The sequence below is a fragment of the Notothenia rossii genome, assembly GCF_949606895.1.
Source record: "Notothenia rossii genome assembly, chromosome: 2".
Classification (NCBI taxonomy): domain Eukaryota; kingdom Metazoa; phylum Chordata; class Actinopteri; order Perciformes; family Nototheniidae; genus Notothenia; species Notothenia rossii.
Window position 1 is genome coordinate 1539216 of NC_136904.1, and position 16095 is coordinate 1555310.

The following is a 16095-nucleotide window of genomic DNA, read 5'->3' on the forward strand; positions in this document are numbered from 1 at the left end:
GCATGGCCTAGCAACAGTTAAAGCCTGGTACTGCATGCTATTTAGCTTAAGCTAGGTGGCAGCAAAATGAATTCAGACCTATTCTAGATCTCCGTAGCCTGAATCCGCATGTTAACTATTAAACAGTTACTGGGGCTAGTGCAACCGGGCGAAAAACCTGAAAAACGCATACTTTCATGTGGACATTGCTCCAGAGCACAGAACGTATCTGCGTTTTGCCTTCCAGAGGATAGCCTACGAGTACAACAGATTATCGTTCGGCTACTCCCTATCTCCACGCACGTTCAGCAAATGTGTGGCCACTGCGCTCCAGCCGCTGCGTGTCCATGGCATGAGAGTTTTCTTTGACCTGGACGACATCGTAGTCATGGCCAGGTCCAGGGAACAGGCAATGTTTTGCACAGCACAATTGATCCTACACCTAACCAAGTTGGGCTTTGCGATCAATTGGAAAAAGAGCACCCCCCATACCTCACCAACAGGCGTTGTATTTGGGAGTGGTGCTCGATGCAGGCAGGCAGACTACATGCCACCCTGTCAGAGAGCAGACGTGCATCCCTGCTTCAGGCATGTTGCAGGCTGTGACAGGGGGCAACAGTGACAGCTTCAACTGTCATGCAGACTCTGGGTCTCATGGCGGCTGCTCACGTTGTGGTCCCGCTCGTGTTACTGCATATGCGCCGCCTGCAAAGGTGGTTCTCCAGCCTGCGTTTAGATCTCAAGAGGCACAAACTACGTCTGGTGACCATCCCCCCCTCAGTGGACAGCAACCTCCGGTTCTGGGGGTCCCCCGGATCAGCTCCGGAGGGGGTTTCCACTGGGACGGGTGACCTCCTACATCAGTGTTCACGGACGCGTCCAGAACAGAATGGGAAGGGACCTGCTTGAAGAGGGCTATAGGTGGGCGCTGGTCTCTAACAGAAACACGGCACAGCAACCTCCTAGAGCTACGGGCAGTAGTGTTGGTCCTCCAGCATTTCAAGCCCCTAATTCAGGGGAGACATGTACTGGTCAGGAGCGACAACAGCACCACAGTGGCATACATCAACAGGCAGGGCTGAGTCCGCTCCGCCGCCTTGTTGACCACAGTGGAGAAACTGTGGTTATGGGCTTCAGAGGTGGTGTTATCTCTGAGAGCCCTCCACATCCCGGGACTGGAGAACAGGGGGGCCGACCTCATGTCGAGGGGCGGCCCCCTGCCAGAGGAGCGGGTGCTTCTCCCGGAGGTGGTGAAGCATGTCTGGGCCCAGTTCGGAAGAGCAGAGGTGGACCTGTTCGCCAGCCGGCGCAACAGCCACTGTGCCCTGTGGTTTTCCATGGGTCTGAGCGACGACCCACCCTTGGGGGTGGATGCTTTCGGACACAAGCCATGGCCAAGAAAGCTGCTCAACGCCTTTCCACCGTTGCGTCTCATTCTCCCTCTCCTGGGGAGAGTGAGGCGAGAACGTCTGTCAGTCATCCTAGTGGCTCCGGATCGCGTCTTGGCGCCGTGGTACTCAAAGATGACACCGATGAAGGTGGGCAATTCCCCAGTTCTCGGGGGCGATGTCTCAAGAGGCAGGTGCAATCGGGGTATTACCCACTCTGGGCCGTCCTCTCCAGGCTTGGCTCCTTAGAGGGACAGGCTGAGACAGGGTGGATTGTCTGACAGTGTTATTCAGTCTATCCAGGCAGCTAGAGCGGGATCCACCAAAGCCTGTTACAGGCCAAAGTGGCTAGGATTCCAGCGATGGTGTGAGGAGCGGAGAATAGAGCCCCTATCTTGTGAGTTGGGCTCTATGTTATCCTTCTTACAGTTATTGGTGGACAGAGGGCTTGCTTATTCCACTGTAAATTGTATGCAGCAGCCACCTCGTCCTGCCATGAGGGATTTGACGACAGGTCAGGTTTTCTCAGCAACTGATGTCGCAGTTTTTACAGGGGGTCAGGAGGCTGGGGTCAGGAGGCTGCGCCCAGTAGTGCACGCCTCCGCCCCGTAGTGGGACCTGCCGCTGGTGCTCGAGGCTCTGGTCACAGAACCATTTGAGCCTCTGGAGCTCTCCTCCCTGAAAGCACTGTCGTGGAAGACAGCATTGCTACTTGCCATAACGTCAGCCAAGAGAGTGTCCGAGTTAACCGCTTTGTCGGTGCACCCGAGTTGCTTGTTGATGCGGGGTGACCGGGGCGGGGCGACACTCAGACCGAACCCCTCCTTTGTGCCCAAGAGCCTAAGGAGTGCGTTCAGGTCGAGGGCTATTCAGTACGGGGGCTTTAGTCTTCCACATCATAGTGGGAACAGGGAAGCTAAACTGGACCTCCTCTGCCCGGTGCGTGCGCTAACATGTTATGTGGATTGCACGGCTGCCCTGAGACGCACTGAACAGCTGTTTGTGTGCTTCGGGGGCGGGGTGACCGGGAAAGCTCTGTCCAAGAAACGCCTGGCAGGCTGGCTCTGCAAGTGCATTGCACATGCCTACGGACAGGTGGGGAAAGCCTGCCCCGCGGGGGTCCGTGCACGCTGTGTCAACAGCCGTATTGAACGGTGTGCGCTTACGTATTTTCCGGGCCCCCTGGAGGGTCCCGGGGGGACGTGGTGCGCACTGGGCCCTTACGGGCAGGGTTGGGTGTAACGCGTTACTGTAATAATATTACTTTTATCGGTAACGGAGTAGTGTAATGCGCTACTTTTCTAATTCAGTAATCACACTACAGTTACTAACATTGCCCCGACACGCGTTACTTATTAAAATCGGTCATAATCAAACCTCAACAAACACCTGCAAAGAACACATGCTAAGGTGAAGCTAACGCACAGCTATTTGTTGTTTGTTTATATCAAGCAGTCTGTTCTTCTTCTCTGTTTTCCGGTTGTTGCCTGTTTTGAATGACGAATACACACTACCGTCGCCTGCTGGTAAGGAGAGTTATTGCCACTCAAGCATGCGCAGTTCGTACGTGCTCGGCTGAAGTCTTAGCGGTGTGTTTCAGTCTGGTTCCAGGGTTCCAGTGCAACACATGGCCAACACGCAGGAGAACACGCCGACGCAACAGCGTGAGCAGAGATATACTGCGCAAAATATACAGATAGCAGGAGACAGAGGACAGCTATGGTCAGATAGGAAAACATTCAGGAGCTATCTGGATCAATCTTATGCGACAATGGAAACTGAACTAAAGAGAACATTTAAAACTTTAGCAGTCTGCCTGATCTGCCTGCAGGGAGGGGCGGGCCGGTCCTGCAAGTAAAGTAATGAGTTACTTCATGTAGAGAGTAACGAAGTTGTGTAATATATTACTTTTTTTTAAAAAGTAATACGTAATATATTACTTTTTTTTTAGTAACGACCCCATCTCTGCTTACGGGGCTGGAGGGCTCTCCTCGCCTGCCTGGGGGCAGAGCCCTCCACACTATAGCTCACGCACACTCTGCACGGAGTCAGTGTCTGAGTGTGGGGGACATGGGGCACTTGCGCTCTCCCTGGGCTCCTTAGGGACTCGGGAGAGGTAGTGCATAGTGGGCCAATAAAGAGGTGGGGACTCTCCGTCTGCCTATGGGCTGGAGCTGCGACCATTGCGGTGGGGACCGGAACTGAAGCCGCGACCATGGCTGTCTGTGCTGGAATCTTGGTCTTGCGTCTCTTCAAGATTTTTGAGGGTCCGTGGACCTCCCAAGGCCTGGTCATACCCCAGGAAAGGGTTAGAGGCTTGAGACAAGTCTTCAGGACTATTTGTGAAAAGCTGTAACCACTCAGGCAACAAGCTCTTGAGCCAGGGCTTGCGAGCAGCCTCCTGGCGTGCCTCCATCAAAGCAGCCTCTCTACCCTGTCTAGATGAGGCGTTATTCTAAGAGTAAAAAATGTACTCCAGAGAGTACCCAAGACGTTCCGCCTGTAGAGCAAAACAATCTGAGTCTGCTGAGTCCAAATTTGGTCGGTTCTGTTATGATCGCGGAAAAGGTAGGACCCAAATGTAGACTACAAAAAGAGGTAAAAAGGTCTAGAAAACAAAAGCGAGCTTTATTTTAAAAGCTGATGGCGAATAACATGGCATAAAACACAAAGGTAGCACAAGGAAGATACAATACCAAAAAACTGACCGTGACTGACATTGAGGGAGACAGGAAAAACAATGAACCGACAAGGCACACAGGGGAAGACAAGACTAAATACAGAGAGGGGTAATCACAGGACAAGAAACAGCTGGGTAAGGGAGGCAGAAACACAAGGGCAACAGGTGAACACAATGAGACAATCAGACACAGGAGGAAAAACACAGGAAGGAAAACAAAGAGACAGGGAGAACAGAACAGCAAAACAAAACCCATAACCAGACAGACAAAACTAAAACCGTACCATAACACCAAGTTCTTGAAACTGTGCTCCAATTCAAACACTGAGTAAGTGCATTGAACAAATCAATGACTGGATGTGTCAGAACTTTCTCCAATTAAACAAAGATAAAACTGAGGTACTGGTTTTTGGAGCCAAGGCAGAACGTATAAAAGTTAGCGCTGAGCTTCAGTCTGCATTGTTCAAAACAACAGATAGAGCCAGAAATCTAGGTGTAGTCATGGACTCTGACCTGAGTTTCAACAGTCACATTAAAACAGTTACTAAATCAGCTTACTATCACCTAAAGAACATATCTAGGATTAAAAGACTAATGTCACAGCAGGATTTGGAGAAACTTGTCCATGCTTTCATCTTCAGTAGACTGGGCTACTGTAATGGTGTCTTCACAAAGCTGATTCAGAACGCCGCTGCTCGAGTCCTCACTAACACTAAGAAAGTGGATCACATCACTCCTGTTCTGAAGTCCTTACACTGGCTTCCTGTGTGTCAAAGAATAGATTTCAAAATACTGCTGCTGGTTTATAAAGCTTTGAATGGTTTAGGCCCAAAATATATTTCTGATCTCCTGCTAAATTATGAACCATCCAGATCTCTCAGGTCTTCAGGGACTGGTCAGCTTTCTGTCCCCAGAGTCAGAACCAAACATGGAGAAGTTCAGTTATGGCGCGTTTCCACTGCAGCGTGAAGCTCGCTTTAAGCGTGCCGAGCCGTGCCGGGCCCGTTTTTGGTTGCGTTTCCACTTGGCCTAGTACCGGCTAGCGGGTCCTAACTCACAGTTTTTCTGGCCCCATAAAATCGTGGTTCTAGGGCCAGGAACAACCAGGCTGAGACGGGCTGAGTATGTTAAACTAGAGAGAGAATCGCTGGCAAGTGGGCTACAACTACAAGAAGATGAACATATTTTACAGTGATTAAATTGTAATACACGTTTCAAAATGATGCCGAAGTAACAACATACTGATACCGGTTATTAAAAACCATGAATTAATGCTTTGACAATTCTGCAGACAGACGGCAGGCGAAAAACCTTTTGAAATGCGTGTTTTCTAAATGGAGCTTGGCTAAGCTAACGTTGTAAATGCTCCGACCGTCCACACTCACAACAACGGCCTACAGGCATAAATAAACCAGCGACTGTATTCACCATGACACAGGCAGTCTGTGGTTTGTACTTGTTTCACTTTTGTCTAGTTTCTGAACAGATATGAAGAACTGTGAGCTCTGAGTGCTAACAGCTGATGTTGTTTTTCTGGGGCTCTCATTGAAGATGACGTCACGGCTCCGCCTACACTGCGTTACTAGCCCAGTTCCTAAACTGTAATGGAAATGCACCAAAAAGTGAGCCAGTCCTAACGAGGCCGAGCCATACCGAGCGAGGCCGTGTAGTGGAAATGCGCAATTATTATTCTCCAAATATCTGGAACAAACTCCCAGAAACCTGCTGGTCCGCCGAAACTCTGACTACTTTTAAATCCAGGCTGAAGACTTTTCTTTCTGTCGCTGCTTTTAATTGAACTATTCACATCTCACACTGCACTGAAACTTTTATTCATGTATATTTTCTTTTAATGTTTATTTTATTATCTTTGCTTTTTAGTCACTGTTTTTAAATTTTTGCCATTTTCTTAAATGTCTTTCATTTTTGTAAAGCACTAAATGTCTTTAATTTTTGTAAAGCACTTTGAATTGCCTTGTGTTGAAAGGTACTATATAAATAAACCCTGTCTGCACTGTGCAGCTCCTTAAGCGACAGGCTGCTTCAACCCGCTGTCTCACGGAGAGATACCGCACGTCCTTCTTTCCTGCAGCGATCAGACTATGTGAAAACTGTGCAATATATACGTGGCTGCTAAACCCTCTGTTACAGGATGTGTATTTTGTAAATTGTGTCACTTTTTGTTGTTTTGTTTTTTACTATATATATATATATATATTTTTTTTTAAACCTTAATACTTTTGTATGCATGCTTCTACGTAACATGAAGCTGCCTTTGGCTCTTTTCTGTTGTAACAACGTACATTTCCCCTCTGAAAAGTATCCTGATTGATTTGACCTACGTTGCACATAATGGGGCGGGACATCTCTAAGTGGTCGACCAATCACAACAGAGCCGGCCAGCTAACCATTCAGAGCAGATTGGGCTCTGGTTTCAGACAGAGGGTGAAAAGAGGCAGTATGACAAAAATAAAGAGCTTTTTCAACATTAAAGCATGGAGACATGTCCCAGTGAAGACAACATACTAATACCAACCTGAAAATGAACAGAATATGTCATCCTTTTCGTTGTCCTCAGTCTCTGGTTGTAAATGTCTCTCTGGATCTGAGTTCCTGGCTGGTTCAGGTCCCCCACAGTCCTCTCCATCAGCTTCTGTTTCCAGGTGTTCAGTTTGTCTTTGATGAAGCTCAGAGGACTGAGGTTTCTCTTCATCATCTTCACTCTTCACAGGGACAGGAGTGAATGTGGACTTGGTGATATCAGCCTCCTCCAGCCCTTGAAGCTGCTCTCCCTCCTGACTGCTCCAGTGTTCCTCCTGTTCCTCTTTAATGTGTGGGGGGGGCTCTGGGTCCTCCTGGTCCAGACTGGAGCTCCACTCCTGCTGCTCAGGGGGAACCTCTTCTTTAACCACCACCAGCTGCTGGACGTCTGCAGGAAACAGGAAACCATGTAGGTTTACACATACGAGGAATTTGCTTTAGTATATGTGGTTCATAAAAAGACACAGAAAGAAACATCTTAGCAAAATAAAATACAAATAGGATTATGACAGCTATTTAAAACAAAACTATTTTAAAACTATTAAAATCAATTAACAATATTTAAATGTGACAAATACTATACACTTTATTTAAAGTGAAGAACTGTGCTGATTTAAAAGAGGAATTGTGCAGAAGATATGTGCAGCATGTGCAGGATTTACAATGTTAAAAAGAACAAGGTGTTGTTGACATGGTGTGCATTAATGTAATGTTATTATGGGGTGGATAAAAGTCACTGGAAGAGGAAAGACATATTCCTTCTCCCATACACCCAGACCCTCTGGCAGAGGAGGGGGCACTGGTCTCCTGCTCTCTCCCAACTAGAGCTTTTCCCTCTTCAAGCTACCTAACTTCACTCCTTCCACCTTTGAATTCCATGGCGTCACAGTAACCCATCCTATACAATTAACCATTGTTGTTTTCTACCTTCCACCAGGCGCCGTGGGGGACTTCTTGGAGGAGTTAGATAATCTCCTCTCACACATCCCTGAAACTGGCCCTCCCGCTGTACTTCTCGGAGACTTCAACCTCCAGACAGGGAAGACATCTGAACATCTCTGTTAACCGCCTTTGCTTTCTCACTGTCTCCATCCCCACCAACTCATAACGCTGTCTCCATCCCCACCAACTCATAACGCTGGCAATGTCCTTGATCTCATATTCTCAAGGAACTGCTCTACTTCTAACCTCACTGTAAACCCGCTCCACACATCCGATCACTTCTTCATTTCATTCTCTCTAGCCCTTTCCAAACATAACAAACTAATCTCTTCTAACTCTGCACCTGTCCGCCATAACCTCCGTTCCCTCTCCCCCTCTACCTTTGCCTCATCGGTGCTCTCAGCCCTCCCTTCTTCTGACTCGTTCCAACTCCTGCCTCCGAACTCTGCTGCAGAAACCCTCCTCTCTACTCTCTCATCCTCTCTGGACTCTCTCTGTCCTCTCACATCGCGGCCGGCTCGTCAGTCCCCTCCTGCTCCCTGGCTAAATGACGCACTGTGTGCTAAAAGAACCATCCTTAGGGCAGCAGAGCGGAAATTGTGGAAATCCAATCACCATGACGACCTCCTAACCTATCAGGCTCTCCTCTCCTCTTTCTCTGCTTCCATCTCTCAGGCAAAAAGCACTTTCTTTCAAGATAAGATCCAATCTTCCTATTCCAATCTCCAAAAACTATTTTCTATCTTCTCCTCCCTCTTGGACCCCCCCAAAGCCCCTCCCCCCTCTTGGACCCCCCCAAAGCCCCTTCCCCATCCTCCCTCTTGGACCCCCCAAAAGCCACTTCCCCCTCCTTCCTTCTGTCAAGCGACTTTGTTAACTACTTTGAAAAAAAGGTTGATGATATTCGCTCTTCTTTTTCTGACTCACCTTTACTCACCGCTGGGTCACCAGACCCTCCCTTCACCCACACACTGACCTCCTTCTCCCCTCTCTCTCCAAGTGAGGGTCTTACCCTCATTACCTCTGCCCGTCCTACCACCTGTCCTCTGGACCCTATCCCCTCAAACCTCCTTCAGACTATCGCTCCTGATATTCTACCGTTTCTCATTTCATCAACACTTCTCTAACTTCTGGTCCCTTTCCAAACAGTCTCAAGGAGGCAAGAGTAAACCCTCTCCTAAAGAAACCCACTCTCAACCCGTCTGATGTTATAAACTACAGACCTGTCTCTCTCCTCCCGTTCCTGTCTAAAACATTTGAACTGTCTTTAAACAACTCTCCTGTTACCTCCATCAGAACAACCTTCTGGATCCGCACCAGTCTGGTTTCAAGGCAGGTCACTCAACAGAAATTGCTCTCCTTGCTGTCTCTGAGGAACTGCACACTGCTAAAGCAGCCTCCCTCTCCTCTGTCATCATCCTTCTGGACCTGTCTGCTGCATTCGACACGGTGAACCATCAGATCCTCCTTCACACTCTCCAAGAACTTGTCCTTTTCCGAGCGCCACTCTCACACTTTTTCTTCTCCGAACTTTTCACCCTAAACAACCTTCATCTGTCACTCAATCACTCGCATTTGAATAAGTCACATGTGAAACATATTCTCATTGTGATTGGCTCATGATAGGCCCCCGATCTCCGGAGGCCCCTGGGCATCAGCCCAGGTCAGCCCGTGCATTAAGGCGGCCTTGCCTACAGGGTAACTTGGAGAGGGTCCGAGTCCGACCCTTGTCAATTAACTACAGGGGTCCCTCAGGGCTCTGTTCTTGGTCCCCTCCTCTTCTCCCTGTACACAAACTCGCTCGGATCAGTCATTAGCCCGCATGGTTTTTCATACCACTGCTACGCTGACGACACCCAATTAATTCTGTCCTTTCCCCGCTCAGAGACCCAGGTCGTCGCACGCACCTCTGCTTGCCTAGCAGACATCTCTCAGTGGATGTCTGCTCACCTCCTCAAGCTCAACCTTGACAAGACTGAACTGCTTTTCCTTCCGGGAAAAGATTGTCCCACTCTTGACCTAACAATCAACATCGGCCCCTCTGTTGTTTCCCCGACTCAGACTGCAAGGAATCTGGGTGTGACCCTAGATAACAAACTGTCCTTCACTGCAAACATCGCTGCTACAACCCGCTGCTGCAGATACACGCTTTACAACATCAGGAGGATAAGTCCCCAGCTGACCCAGAAAGCATAGCAGGTTCTGGTCCAGGCTCTCGTCATCTCACGCCTAGACTACTGCAACTCCCTCCTGGCTGGTCTACCTGCATGTGCCCTCCGGCCTCTGCAGCTCATCCAGAATGCAGCGGCTCGTCTGGTCTTCAACCTTCCTAAATGTTCCCACACCACGCCGCTCCTCCGCTCCCTTCACTGGCTTCCAGTAACTGGAACTCGAAGACATGCTTAAACTGTACAATAATGTAATGTTTTATGAGACTGAACAGTCACATAGGGTATTGGACTCTCTTAAAACCCAGGTAGGTGCAGAATAGGTTGATATGGTAAAACAAATTGTCACAGGCTCCTCCAACAGAGCAACATGAATATATCTAGGACACAAACAAATAAAACAGATGAAATAGTGCAAAATAATGTTTTGAGATGTGATTATTTTTACAGTTTTCCCCTCAAACATTTTTTATATTGTATTTCATAATGACAGGAAATGTGTCATTTATTTTAACAAAAGAAAAACTGTATAAATGGAATACATTATATATCTGTTTTTTTAGCAGCCTTTAAAGTGCACCTATCATGATATTTTAAGGCATGTATTATGGGTCTCAGATATATATGAATATATAAAAACATGTCTATGATGTGTTTTGCTCAAAATACAAACAGATCATGCATTTTAGAAATCCCTCATATCCCTCTATCCTATGGGTTAGTTTTGTATCATAAAGATAAAGCAACACTTTCTCAGAATCAAGCAAAACTAAGAGTTTAAGATAAAACAAAACTGAGTCAAGCAAAATAAATGTAATTTCAAAAATGAAACTATAAGTTGCAAACAAATCATTTGTGTAATCATGTGAACTATAAGTATTTTTTCTTTGTTTTAATATAGGTTTTTGTTTGCAGTTCTCTTTGCTCAATGATCAGACTTTTGCTCTCGCTGCAGCTCTTCTTGTTTGCGCTCCCTCATTTTTAGTTTTCAATTCTGACACAAACGTCCCAGGTGGGCGGGACTTTCAGGGGTGCGTCCCCATTGGCTACTCAGTTTTTGAGTTACGAAAAATGAAAGAGCGCAAACGTGAAGAGCTGCAGCAAGAGCAAAAGTCTGATCATTGAGAAAGAAGCAGAGAACTGCAAACAAAACGATATGTTAAAACAAAGAAAAAGACTTATAGTTTACATGATTACACAAATGATTTTTTCGCGACTTATAGTTTTATTTTTTTAATTAAATTAATTTAGCTTGACTCTGTTTTTTTTCTCTTAAACTCTTAATTTTGCTTGATTCTGAGATAGTGTTGCTTTATCTTTATGAAACAAAACTACTCTCATACATGTCCCAGTGAAGAGAACATACTAATACTAACCTGAAAATGAACAGAATATGTCATCCTTTTTGTTATCCTCAGTCTCTGGTTGTAAATGTCTCTCTGGATCTGAGTTCCTGGCTTGTTCTGGTCCTCCACAGTCCTCTCCATCAGCTTCTGTTTCCAGGTGTTCAGCTGAGCTGCTGGCTGGAGGCTCTGCCTCTCTGTTCTCCGCAGTCTGAGTTTGATGAAGCTGTGAGGACTGACGACCAAAACACTTATGTCTTTTGACCTGAGATCTCTGTGTGAATCTTTTGCCACAAACACTGCAGCTGAATGGTTTCTCTCCTGTGTGGATTCTTATGTGGCACTTTAAAGTTCCTCTCCCTGCAAAAGATTTCTTACAGACTGAGCAGCTGAATGGTTTCTCTCCTGTGTGTATTAACATGTGCATATTTAAACTTCCTCTCCCTGCAAAAGATTTCTTACAAATTGAACAGCTGAATGAATTATCTCCTATGTGGCTTCCCATGTGCCGATTTAAACTTCCTCTCCCTGGAAACATTTTCTCACAGACTGAGCAGCTGAATGGTTTCTCTCTGTGTATTGCAATGTGCCGATTGAAACTTCCTCTACCTGCAAACATTTTCTCACAGACTGAGCAGCTGAATGGCTTCTCTCCTGTGTGGATTTTAATGTGCTCCTTTAAATGTCTTCCTTGTTTAAAAGATGGAATGGAACTCCACTCCTGCTGCTGAGGGGGAACCTCTTCTTTAACCACCACCAGCTGCTGGATGTCTGCAGGAAACAGGAAACACATATTCATCAGAATCGTTTATATTTACCAAGTAGTTTTACACATACGAGGAATTTGCTTCAGTATATGTGGAGCATAAAAAGACATAGAAAGAAGCATCATAGCAAAACAAAATAAAATAGGATTATGACAACTATTTAAACAAAACTCTTTTAAAACTATTAAAACCAATTAACAATATTTAAATGTGACATACTATACACTTTGCTCAACATACAAACAGATCATGCATTTCAGACATCCCTCTATTCCAGCTGTTAGAAAAACGCAGATTTTGGGTCCTTAGCTTGAAAAAACAAAACAAAGAGGAGCCAGAGCTAAAGCCTGCTCATAATTCTACTGGAGATAAAGTTAAATTCTGCTGTGATAAAATGCCATCCTGTTCTAAACAACTGTAGGGGCCAATTAAGGCATATTTTCATTTGTGTATCATCGCATCAACTTTTAATTAAATGCTGTTACACTTTTAAGAAAGCTTCCATGGGGGAGCCACGCGATCAGCTGGACAAGATGGCAGCATAGGTTAAACTCGCTCAACCCAGTGATGCTAATTCTGTAAATGTATACCGTTGAGACAACTCTTTTTTAATATATTTTAGCCTCCATCAGTGTCTGATCGAAGTCAATGTCTAAATCGCCGCCTAAAAAGGGTCCCGAGACGAGGGGGAAGTCTGACATGGAGGCGTTAGCCGACACAGTGCTTGAGAAGCAATGAGGCTATCTGGATTTGCGCTTCGACCATCTCCAACAGATGGGGAGAGAGACCGAGGGGAAATTGACTTCTATCCAAATGGACTTGGTGGTACCGAGTGAAAGCATCGGCACCGTTAAGGCAGAGATGGGCAAGATACGGTTAGATGTAGGGGTGTAACAACTAATCGATTTAGTCGATTAAAATCGATTACCAAATTAGTTGGCAACTAATTCAGTCGTCGATTCGTTGGTGACGTCATCACATGTGTTCTACACCCCGTTAAGCTCCAACGTTATCGCTCTTTTTTATCGGTACAGGAGACATTTAAAACATATGTCATATGTATTATTGCTACATAAACATTATATCGCAGTCTTAGTGTCGCCAACTCAGTTTCTAATATGCAATATGACTACAAAATGCGTCTATAATGTATTTTCGATCTTCCCAATTCAGACGAGAGATCTCTCCCCCGCCTGCTTGCGAGGGGGCGGGGCAGTTTACACACACAAGCAGGAGATGGCGGAGAGAACGCGCTCCGAGGTGTGGTTAAACTTTAGCCGTCTCGATGTGGACAATGCTCGTTACCAAAAGTGCAATAACAGTTTATCATATAAAGGCGGTAAAACGAGCAATTTGTCTAAACACTTAGCAAAAGTGCTCCACATTCAGACGGAGGAATGCACCGGGTTCGACTGTCTTTCTAGTAGCTCTGTAGCCCCGTCCACGAGTAACGTTTCCACGTCAGGTGTTATGTATGCTAGCAGCAACACACAGAGTTAACTCAGTTATAAAAACATAGGTTAAGGATTAGAGGTAACTGAGTTATTTTGTTAAAGTTTCAGCTATTCGGTTTACAGTTCTGTCATCACATTATTTAATATGATTTGTTAAAACATTGTTGTTTCTTTTGATGTGAAATATTATGCATTTAATTAAAATAAAAAGCAATGTTAGTTTTGTTCACAATTTGTTTAGTTAGTTTACCTTATTTGTTGTCAAAAGAACCGTTAATACTATCGTTAAAAGGACCGGATCGATAAGCAGTATTGATATAAGTAGTAGTACAGTTAAAACCTTAACGATCCGAATAATCGATTAATCGTTTCATTAATCGATAGATTAGTCGATTATCAAATTAGTCGTTTGTTGCAGCCCTAGTTAGATGTGGTGAACAATTCGGGTATGCTACCCACCCACATGGCTACGCTGGACATGGAGAACCGGAGCAGAAGATGCAACGTCCGTATAACTGGGCTAGCAGAAGGACTTGAAGGGTCTAACGCCATACAATTTCTGACACACTCACTTCCAAAGTGGTTCCCCTCCTTAAGTAATCTAAAGGGCGAGTTAATGTGAGCTCATCGTATCTACAGCGACGACAGGAAGAAGCAGGTGGGCGCTACCCGCACTCTGATTTTCAACGTTCTCCGTTATACCACCCGCCAAGACATACTCCGTGCCGCAAAGAAAGCCCCGCTCACGATTGATGGACGGAGGATTTGCTTCTCCCCTGACTACAGCAGCTACACTGTTAAACGTCGTCAGGCTTTCTCCCGGGCAATGGGGTGGAATGTTTCCTCCTTTACCCCGCTACACTGAAAGTCAAGGGAGCTGGTCAAGTTAAGACATTTCATTCCCCGGGACATGCCGAAGACTTCATCGTCTCCTTACCAGGAGTATAGGATGCACCAACTGGCAGGGACGGGGACCCGGGCGCTCGTCTGATGGCGAATAGCGGTCTTTTGGAACTTGTTGGACTACATAGCGTCGCTGTTTTGGACTAAATGCACACTGCTTTGCGTGGACTGGGATCTCTTACAGAGTTTTGGATTATTTCTGCAGGCTTCTTTTTATTTGTTTGTGTCTGACCCTGGACTCATCTGGGGACGGATAGTTGTTTATCATTGTTTGGCTGATCAGACTAACTTCTGAGTCTACTGCTTGATTTTTGGATCCCACACCACGTAATAAATTTGCTCTCATTTCTTCTAATACCTAAGCTCACTGTTAACAACGGTTTAGTAAGCTTTAAGTACTGGGTTGAAGGGTATGTATAATCCTTTTGTAGCCCCATATCCAATCAGGTCAAGGATCAATTTAGGAATATCGGTTTAATGTACTGTTTAGTTATTTTAAGTATCGTCTTTAATATTTATTTTTCTTTATCATCTTTTTTTTGTTACCGGGGAAATGTATGGGGGATTGTCTTGTTATATGGTTGCTTCATTTAGCCATGTGGTCCCATTGAGATCATCAATCTCTTTTTCAAGGGAGACCTGTCCAACATGGCAGCAAGTAGGTTACAACATGAACATAAAACAACAGATAGCCCAAAAGGACATGGTATTTACAGGGCTACATGTACACACCTAGAGACATTGACAAGTACCAACAGTATATTTATATCTCGCCCTGTCAATAAGCCTCACCTTCTTGGCAAAAACTGTATTGTTTTTGAAGTGGTGGAGAGAAGATGCACAGTTTGACCCACTGCTGTCACCCATGGCCAAGCATATCTCTCTGTCCCAGCAACATCAGTCCCAAGCAAGATAGTTTTTTCCACAGCAGGGGATATCGTAAACGCCCACACATCCCAGCTTCTACCTGGAAATGTGGACATGCTCATATTCCTAAAAGATAACCTTGATGACGCTGAGTGAGTGAGTTAGAGTTGAGTTACTTGAAAAACTAAATTCAAACTTGATTTATTCTATTGCAGGGTCTGATTATTATATTGTTGACACTTTAAAATACTACCATCCAACTAAAATGCTGTACAAATCAGATGTATTATTTAATAAAGAAAAAAAATTCAAGTGAAAAAAATAATAAATTATTTTCTTTTTTTTCGATATCGCGATAAATATCGTACCGTTGACTTTTTATCACGATATTATCGTACCGTGAGTTTTTGGTATCGTTACATCCCTAGTGTATACCACACCACAGTTGTCTCAATGGCAATGTGAAAAGGGAATAGACAGCTCCCGGCAATGAATACATACAGTGGGGCAAACAAGTATTTAGTCAGCCACCAATTGAGCAAGTTCTCCCATTTAAAAAGTGTAATTTTCATCCTAGGTATCCCTCAACTATGAGAGACAAAATGAGAAGAAAAAAAATCCAGAAAATCACATTGTCTGATTTTTAAAGACTTTATTTGCAAATTATGGTGGAAAATAAGTATTTGGTCAATAACAAAAGTTAATCTCAATACTTTGTTAGATACCCTTTGTTGGCAATGACAGAGGTCAAACGTTTTCTGAAAGTCTTCACAAGGTTTTCACACTGTTGCTGGTATTTTGGCCCATTCCTCCATGCAGATCTCCTCTAGGGCAGTGATGTTTTGGGGCTGTCGCTGGGCAACACAGACTTTCAACTCTCTCCAAAGATTTTCTATGGGGTTGAGATCTGGAGACTGGCTAGGCCACTCCAGGACCTTGAAATGCTTCTTACGAAGCCACTCCTTCGTTGCCCGGGCGGTGTGTTTGGGATCATTGTCATGCTGAAAGACCCAGCCACGTTTCATCTTCAATGCCCTTGCTGATGGAAGGAGGTTGTCACTCA

General features: G+C 45.3%; 2 protein-coding genes across 2 annotated transcripts in view; one reads left to right on the forward strand and one right to left on the reverse strand.

Annotated features, from left to right (window-relative positions):
- LOC307027944 (uncharacterized protein) overlaps window positions 1-16095 on the forward strand; it is a gene marked incomplete at its 5' end in the record, with an annotated part of 249562 nt that overhangs the window by 146324 nt on the left and 87143 nt on the right. The gene's annotated exons all lie outside the window — the stretch shown is intronic.
- LOC307025910 (uncharacterized protein) overlaps window positions 1-16095 on the reverse strand; it is a 77640-nt gene that overhangs the window by 3466 nt on the left and 58079 nt on the right. The window contains exons 3-4 of the mRNA XM_079660888.1: window positions 11075-11812; window positions 6584-6976 (exon numbers count right to left, since the gene is read on the reverse strand). Of these exons, the coding sequence (XP_079517014.1) occupies window positions 6584-6976; window positions 11075-11812 (1131 nt within the window). The remainder of the gene's footprint in view (window positions 1-6583; window positions 6977-11074; window positions 11813-16095) is intronic.